Source organism: Zingiber officinale, chromosome 8A, assembly GCF_018446385.1.
Source record: "Zingiber officinale cultivar Zhangliang chromosome 8A, Zo_v1.1, whole genome shotgun sequence".
NCBI lineage: Eukaryota > Viridiplantae > Streptophyta > Magnoliopsida > Zingiberales > Zingiberaceae > Zingiber > Zingiber officinale.
This window is the reverse complement of record NC_056000.1, coordinates 4789503-4798776: the sequence shown is the minus strand read 5'-3', so window position 1 is coordinate 4798776 and position 9274 is coordinate 4789503. Positions and strand designations below refer to the sequence as shown.

General features: G+C 42.2%; 2 protein-coding genes across 2 annotated transcripts; one reads left to right on the top strand and one right to left on the bottom strand.

The window, feature by feature from the left end:
• Positions 1-2759: 2759 nt before the first annotated feature.
• On the top strand, positions 2760-3182 carry LOC122009797. The gene has a single exon (XM_042566089.1). The coding sequence runs from the start codon at positions 2760-2762 to the stop codon at positions 3180-3182; it is 423 nt and encodes a 140-aa protein (XP_042422023.1).
• Positions 3183-5752: 2570 nt separating this feature from the next.
• LOC122012034 (transcription repressor OFP13-like) lies at positions 5753-6704 on the bottom strand. The gene has a single exon (XM_042568480.1). It carries the CDS (start codon positions 6403-6405, stop codon positions 5812-5814), a length of 594 nt encoding a protein of 197 aa, XP_042424414.1. The 5' UTR covers positions 6406-6704; the 3' UTR covers positions 5753-5811.
• Between the last annotated feature and the right edge of the window lie 2570 nt (positions 6705-9274).

Genomic DNA, 9274 nt, shown 5'->3' with positions numbered 1-9274 from the left:
GGAAAAGGGCTCACCCGAACCCAACTTCCGGTCTTCTCGAGCGGGCTTCCGCTCCGGCTTCTCGTCCCTCGGAATCGCTGCGTGTTTCCTTCTCGTCCACCAACGTACTTATCCGCAGTTTTCTTCCCTCGATTGCACCCCGTTCCGACCTTCTCGCTAGCTGCGTCTCTTGCTCCCCGAGTAATCTTCCGCTCCGGCTTTCGTCCCTCGGAACCACCACACGTTTCCTTCTCGTCCACCGGGTACTCTTCTGCAGCACCTCGTCCCTCGGACGCACCGCGTGTCGTCCTTCTCGCTAGCTGCGTCTTTCGCTCGAGTACCTGTGCTCCTAAGCTCCTGCACACTTAGACACAAGGTTAAAACGACACAGGACCTAACTTAACTTGTTGATCACACCAAAATAACCTTGGGGTTCTAACACATTCAACCTATCCATTTTCATCGAAGATGATAGATCCACATTAAGTGACCTTTATGTTAGGGTTGTAAGGTTGTAAATATAGTTTCACATTGAAAATACATGGAAAAGATCATGAGTTTATAAGAAAAAAGATATCTCTATTGGTGTGAGACATTTTGGATAGAGCCCAAGAGAAAGCCCAAAGTGGACAATATCATATTATTATGGAGATATCTAAAATCTTTTGGTCCTACAATTGATATCAAAGTGAGGTTGCTCTTCACTAGATTAACCGCAAAAAAATGCACGAGCTAAAGTCATGATCCAAGATCAAACCATGTGGGTGAAACCTTGAACGAAGTAGGAGAGACTCTGAATAGGTCAGTGACCTGATACTTGAGGGGAGCCCCTGAGCAGGTCAAGAGTAACTTGATGCTCAAGGGGAGATCCTGAGCAGGTTAAGAGTGATCTGATACTTGAGGAGGACCCTATGGTTCTTTGTTTGGAAAGGGGAATTGTTGGGGTTGCAAGATTGCAAACATAGTCTCATATTAAAAATTTATGAAAAAAATCATGAGTTTATAGGAAAAAGATATCTCTATTGGCATGATATCTTTTAACTTAGGTCGAAAGTGGACAATATCATATTATTATAGAGATATCTAAAATCTTTTGACCCTACACTTTAATGGTCCACCTGACTCCTAGGGTCCTACTCCTTTGACTCACTACTCCGCTTAGCTAGAAACTCCTTTAACTCCTCTAGTTCATCTGCCCAACTCCTTGGTCCAGCTCCTCGACTCACTACTTTGCTCAACCAGAAACTCCTTCAATTTTTCCAATCGATTTGTCTGACTTCTAGGACACAACTCCCCCGACTCAATGCTTTGCTTAGCTGAAGTCCTTCTATTCCTCCAATCTATCTGCTCAAGTCCTGGAGCCTAACTATTCCGATTCACTGCTCCGTTCAACCAAAGCTCCTTCGATTCCTCTAATTGATGGGATGTTGGAATGAACGTACCTTTGCCACCTCGATAAGAAAATTGGGCAAATTTGAAGGACAGCCGAAACAGCTTTCACGTATCGAATATCTGGAAAGGAGATGTTTGTGGAAGCTGTTTCTGGTCGGGTGCAATTTGCGGTCTGCACTGTGGCTCTTGCGCCCCCAACGGTGGGCAACCGAGTGCCACGTGACGTGACGTCTCAAGGACTTTGTCTACTCAAAATGTGGGCGTTGGGCCAGTGGTTTTGGTGATAAGACTCCGAGTCGATAAGATAATTGATGCAGTAATTAAATTATGCAATCGAGATGCATGTGTAGATATTTTAGTTGGGCTATTAAATCTCTTGGGCTTCTAGCATGTTGACGGCCCAGTCTCGAAACGGATGAAATATGTCCTGAAAATGAAAACCCGTAGAAGATAAATAATATTTTTAAAAAATATTATTGTTAGAAAAATATATATATAAAGGTTAATTGATGTTTTTATATTTTATGTTCAATTCACAGCCGTATCTACATTTAATTTTCATGGGAGAAAACATCCCGTGAATAGATTTTTCGAATTTATTTAGAACCGGAGCAGTATGTGTGGAACACGAGACTGAGCACCACATCCTGATCGGTCTGTCGATCGTTACACGTGGCTCAATAAACCACCGTTGCTCTCGATACCGTTTCAACTCTCGTTTGGACCACACCCACTGTCCAAGCGATCAAGACGACGACCCGACTCTCCATTATTGTGGGTCCCAAACTAAACCCCGTGGGGGGTAAGACTGGGTTAGTAAAAGAAAGTAATGTCTAGGGAATTTCCTCGCTGATAGACGTCGCGATCCAATTGCGATTTTCGGTAATACAAAACTGCCCCTGACTTCGGTTATATTTACTCCTATTCGCCGGTGTCTTTTACCGAAGGCCCATGGCTAATCTGGTCATTCGAGCGTTCCTCATGGCATTTTCGTCATTATATGCCTTATCGATTCTAACGCTGCTCTGTACAAGGCACTAGCATATCCAGATCATTTTCTGCACTCAAAATCCCTAATTCCTCTTTGCTGCTCCGGCTCTCTACTACGCTCGATTCTTCCCTTCCGCCGTCGATTGTCGGCGCCGCCGCCATTTGATCACCATCACGGCCGCGGCCTCCGCCATCTTCCGGCGGCGGCATCTTCCCCCCACTTCGCTTCGTTCTGTTGTGTTCTTTTTTTATTTTGCTCCCTGAATCTTTCATTTTGTCAAAACTCCCTCGCCCCTCCCTGTAATTTTTTTTTCCCGAAAAAAACCTGTTGTTATTACAAATAATCCTGGTGTTTCGTGTGGACACGAGACACCTTGGTTGACGTGGTGGGCCCAGGAATGTTGAGTCACGCGCGGATCGCGGAGGCGACTAATGACGCCCGGCGTAAGCGGAAGGAACGTGACTCGTCGGACTCGTCTCTGACTCAATCTCCGGCTGTGGCAGCGCCCGAAACGAGTCACACTCGGATCGGACCTAGCCCGATTCCTGTTCCTGGTCCGGTTCGAGCCGGCAACAACCGGCTGCTGGCCGGGTGCCTGGCGCACGAGTTCCTGACCGGAGGGACGCTGTTGGGGAAGCGGTGGGGGAAGGAAACGGGCGCGGGGTCGGAGCTCGACAAGGCGGCGAGCTCTGGAGAGTCGATTCGGGGCCGGGAAGCGCCGAGCTCGTATGCGGCGGTGACTTATTTGCTGAAGGCGGAGGCAGCCTGCATTCCGGGCGTGGTGAACCCCACGCAACTCGCTCATTGGCTCGACAAATGAAGAAGGCCGCGGAGCAGCGTGCCGCTCTCGCTATGTGCTAATGATGATCGGTACGTGCATGAGGAGGTTGAGGAACGAGGAAGTAATCCGTATGTATGCAAAAACCAATAAGAGAACTTTTCTATCTTCAATATTTGGTGTTCATTCCTCCTTCTCCTCCTCCTGAACGGTTCGCTGAATGGTATGTATCGTTATTTTGTCTTAGAATGGAGTACGCAGTTTCAGTTCCTTTCTTCTTAATACTGTGCCCCTGTTATCTGCTTTCTTGCATGCTTTTCGATATTGAGGGTATGGTGTTATGAAATATATAGCTGGGTTCTGTGCTATATATAAGTTGCCAAAGTATGCATTAGACATTTATATACATCTAACTCAAGCAATGATCGAATTGATTTTCTTTTTCAAAAACAAGAAAAAGTAACTTCGAAATAAAGTGCAAGTATAAAGTGCAGAGGATTGTGAGGCTATTTGTGAAAATATTCTTCATTTTCGACATTAGAGATTGTGTCATCTCATGGCCTTTTATACTTCATGGTCTACACCAAGTAATCAAATTAGTCTTGACGTGACTTTGGTATACATTTTCATTCATTTTAATAACTTTTTTTTTGCCATTTGTAAGCCAGATCAATGCTTCTAATAGGTAAATTTCTTGTGTCATTTGGAGGCTAAGATCATTGCTGCTGATAGGTATGTTGATCATCAAGCATAGAACATCTTGGCGTCTATTTTTTCAGCCATGTGTATATAAAATGATAAACACAACTTGATGTTAAATAAGAATTTAGTAAAGATTTTTAAAATTGCTCCTCCAGTATAGGATTGCATGCATTAAGATTCTTCATAAGCCTTCTCAAACATCTATTACTGCTTCAGATAATCCAAAGGTTGGCATAAGCCTGCCATTGATCTTCAACGGGAGAGTGATTACTTTTCAAACACCTATTTTGTTAATTTCTTCTAGATTTTACAATTCAACATTCAAGGCTCGGTCATTCTTAAGTATACTAGGTCAAATAACTGAGTTCCACTCTGAGGAAGATAAAGTAGCTAGATGAACAAAAAATGAGTGTGCGTGCGTAAAAAAGCACACATGAGTTGGTGGAAGTGGACTCCTTTTATAATACTACTGGGATGATAATTTCTCTTCGGTAATTAGATGTCCTGTCAAATAAAAAAAAATCACATCGTTATATATTTGTTATATCAACCAATCTTACCGTTCATATCATGTATCTATATAATCATATATTGTCCCTGTGCTATGATGTGCTATGACACGCCACACTCTGTATTTAATGGAGTGGACTGATTCACACTAAGCAGAGTGGGATGGAATATGGGAAGCTAAACCGCTGGAATCAGGAGAATTCAATCGATCTATCTTAGATAGAGAAGCTTTGGGAGAATCCAACAAAGTTTTTTAGCTCAAAGGCGAGTCCAACGAGCTTGATCGGGGAGTTGTCTTGGATATCTTGATCAGACCTTACTAACTCTCTTGTCAACTATCCTGATCGAAAATCAATCAAGTTGATCTATCCATCCTTTGACGTCCCGCTATGTTAGAATATTGACTTTTTCCACTTACATAGAGGCTTTTGATATTTCTCGCATCAATATCAATCCAAGAAAAATTTTCTTACAGTCAATTGCATGTCTTTTTTATAATTAAAATGGGAATTTGTTTAACCATGTAAAAAGAAAACCCACACGAACCCTTTCTCAAATTTTCGAAAGAACTTAACGGGCTCAACCTCCACCAACGGTAAGTTCTGCATCATGCATATATACGGTAATGCACACAAAGAGGAGGATGCATGGTGCACTGTCTCTTCAATAGTTCAATTGCATGGACCACGTCAAATAGTTTCTCATCACATGGGTTGGCAAACCCTACAGTATTCGGGGTCCCCGTGCATGATTATATATGCTCATTTTACAGGCCATGGATGATGGATGCAGAAACAAAGAGAAAAGGCTTGAGGAATATGAACTTCTTCGCACTCGAAGGAAGCATAAAATTTAAAGCAAAAATATGTTTATCTCATTGATCTTCTGGTCTTGTCAATATCATGTACTACGCATGAATGGTACTGATCGAAACGACCGTTCTGGACAGATTAATAAGTTTGAGCCGTCAGATCACGAGTCACAGGGTTTCGTATGGTAACCATAACGAGTAGGTCTCAGGTCATGTGATTGAGTATTGTGTGCGTGATCTGAGAAGCCTTTGGACTCGGACAAAATCGTAGGTACGGCCTATAGTTAGATATTGCTGTATATATATATATATATATATATATATATATATATATATATATATATATATATATATATATATATTCTTAGTCAACCAATGTTTTTTTAACTCGTTTATGGCAAACCGTTACAAGCAAGGCATTCCCCTTGAATTATCAAACGGCATGAGAACTACTGGATTATCAATACAAGGTATTCCAAATTAAAGGTGAAGAATAGTAAGTCGGGCTCTCTATCTAGTCGTAACATAACCAAATTATTTAGAACGAAAAGATGCACGTACATTAAGATCGAAGAAGGATGATCCATCATACTGATTTTTGGATGAATTGAGATCAAGAAATAATTACAATTGATTCAATTACAAAACTTACGATCGAGAACGAGAAGGAAGGTAGTCTTCCATGCGAGACTTCCTTGGCTCATCCTGTTCCATGAGACGCATCAACAAATCCACAAACGCTAGCACGATGACCTTGTGGTTCTTCCTCTCGTTGAGCCTCAAGTAGCAATGCAGAAGCTCCTGGAGGCAGCGCCACTCCCTCAACTCGTGCGCCGCCACCACCTCCTCCATGGACGCTAGGAAGTCGCGGTACGGGTCCTCCGACGACACGTCCACTGTCTCGCACAAGGCAGCCTTGCAGGACCGATCTTCCACGATGGATTTGCTGGTACAGGGCGAGAAGAAGAATCTTTCAGAACTGATGGGGCCTATGGGCAGGTCGTGGCCGATGCTCGAAGAGGACGATGAAGGTGCTGTGGAGTCGTCCTCACGAGGCGGGGGCGAGTCATGCCGGAGGTTTAAGGAGATGGGCGCGGAGCCGGAGGATTCGGAGGTGGAACAGAGGTCGACGTCTCCTAGGAAGGATTCGGTGTTGGCTTCCTGGACGCAGACGGAGCCAATGGGTCTGACTCCGGTGACGGCTCCCCGGAGAGATTTGAAAGTCGATTTGAGCCTCTCCATCCTTGGATCCCTTTAATTATCTTCTACTTCTTATGCTCTCGTCGTGGAATCTATCTGAGAATTCCTCTGTTTTCTGGAGAGCTAGCTAGGAGCTGAAATAGAACGTAGATAAAACAAGATAATTATAAGTATATATTAATTAGGTAAGCTAGATAAAACGGATCCAGTGAATCAAACTAGTTGACCGAAGCTTGAAAGGACCACATACGAAATGAGTTTAGCTATATTAAAGTGAATCAAATATAGGAATTAATGAGGTGCATCATTCTACTTATCATTCTAAATATTGATCTATTTGTTGGAACGAAGGACCTGCCGAGAAACTCCATGGATTAAAGGAGAGCTAGCTAGCATAGATCTTCCCCAGCAATGCATTGCCCGAGACCCCACCGTGGGCAGGCAACGATAGGAACGCCACATCGAGAGGTCATCCGCGGACACGGTAAGTGAAACTGTGGAGGGGCATCCAGCTCAGGACGATCCGCCATCAACTAGCTAGGTAGAGAACAAGTGACGACGGAGATGAATTCCTCGCTGGAACGACAAGACTTTACAGCGAATCGTGCGTGGCCCATCGTTATATGCGTACAGATGTGTATAAATTATCCGCCCACCAGATGCCAAAAGACGATGAACAGTTTCAGATGGTCCCGTTGATTCAGTACTCATGCAGAGTTCACGCATTGATTGCCAGAGCCAGCACTCGTGAGCTACGTGCACGCAGCAACGTAACTGCATTCGGTTTTTTATCTCTCGGTTGAACTGAGAGGGCCGGCATAGATTTTCAGTTCGGAAGACGATAAGCAGGATTGCGATGGTACTTTCTGAAGACTTATCATCTCCCAACTTCTAGAATTATCCCTTTACGAGAGGAATTAGAATAAATCTCTTATAATGATTGATACGGATGAAGTTGGGGGCATGAGAATAATTAGGGAAGAAGGGAGGGTCATTTTGGTCTTTTGAGGGAGGAAGGGTTTAAATTTTTAGGGGATGGTAGTGTTCATAGGGGAGGCTCTCGCGTTTTTGGGTCCGCCGTCGAGAGGACCCTCTTCCTCCCTCCTCATCGACGCCGACATCGGCCGTCGACTGACTCCTCCCGCCATCTCTCTTCTTCCTTCTTCTCTTTTACGATAGGAATTAGAATAAATCTCTTATAATTATTATTACTCTTTATAAGAATCTCCTTGAGAGACATCTATCAAATATAAGTTAAATGTAGGACAGTGTCAGAAAATTAATGGGTTCATTAAAAATGGATCGAGTGGAAGTTGACTTCGATCGGGTTTGTAGGGTTCGATCGGGTAGAAAGTTCAACAGAGTAGATCTTTCAACTAACCGAATAAGAAACAACCTATTGAACTGAGGTACTACTGAGGAGAACAGCAGTTGAGATCGACCGGGCGGGGAGTCCCGATCGAGCGGCTATCCCACTAAGCTAAAAGATTTGGACCCCTCCCGTATCTCATAATATCTCTCTAGGAGATAATGCCGCTAACAACAGGATATGATCAACAGATAAATTATATGACGGAAGCTTTTATTGTCATGTTAAGGATTTGCATGTCCTATTAAGGTATGATGTCAAAGATATCTTTCTGATATGTCTTTTCATAGGACGGTTGAGAAAACATACTCGCACCTTGAAAAGTATGCATGTCGCCTACTATAACACTATATAAAGGGAGGTTCATGTATCGATAGAGGTATGTGATATTTGTTATTTGTGCTTGTGCTCTCATTGCTGTTAGATTGCTCCATCGTCTTTCTACTATTCCGATGATTTACTTGAGCGTCGAAGGATCAACATCGAGGACCCCTTTAATCTGACATTGATATTTTTTGTGCTACGGATCGGAGCATAGGATTAGCCTAGTCAATAAAGAAATCACATCTCTAGCTAGCTTCCGTATCATTTTCAAATATGATCTAACATCCATGTGAAAACATACGCAATCGTGCGAATCAGATCTTAATTAGGTCCGCATGAGAACAATGACTTATCTTAATTTATCTAAATTTAGAATTTGGAGATTGAAATAATGGTGAAGGATGCACATTTTAGGACACCGGACGTCTCTTGTCTAGCTGCTAATATCAAGTGAATAAATAGATGTTTTGCCTACTTTCTGCCAATAATTAATACTAATTACTTTATGAATACAATGATTAATTAATGATGATACATGAATACAATTTATAATTAACCTATATAATGATACAATTACACTAATTGATATAGGATTAATCAAATATGATCCTTTAAACTTCAAATTGATATAGGATTAATCAAATATGATCCTTTAAACTTCAAATTGATATAGGATTAATCAAATATGATCCTTTAAACTTCAAACGGTCATAATTTTTAATTTAGAATTCGAACTCAGACTCTATCATTGCCACAAGTGCAGAATTTAAAAATCTACGGGTGCGTTTGGTACGCGTATTTTCCATTTTCATTTTCTGAAAAACGCGCATTTTCTAGAAAACAGAAAATGACTTTTTATCATTTTCTATTTTTCTAGAAAACACTAGCTATTTTTTTAGAAAACAAGCACGAAAAACGCGCGTTTTCTAGAAAATAAAAATGAAAAACGTGCGTAACCGCCAATTGATGTTTTCTTTTATTAATAAAGTTCCATTTTCTGATAAATCCAATGAGTTTTCCTAATTTTTTGGCATTCTCGCTTCTTGAGTTTCTCCTCTAATATGGCAATCTCCCCTCTCGTTAGCCCGCAGGATAATCGCTATCCTGCCCAGCATCAGTTGGTATCAGAGTCGGTAGTGTCCGATTAAGGAAGTCGAGTATCAGATTCAATGAAGGTTTATCATGGTCATGGTTGTGGTTGCAACAACAGGCAAACTT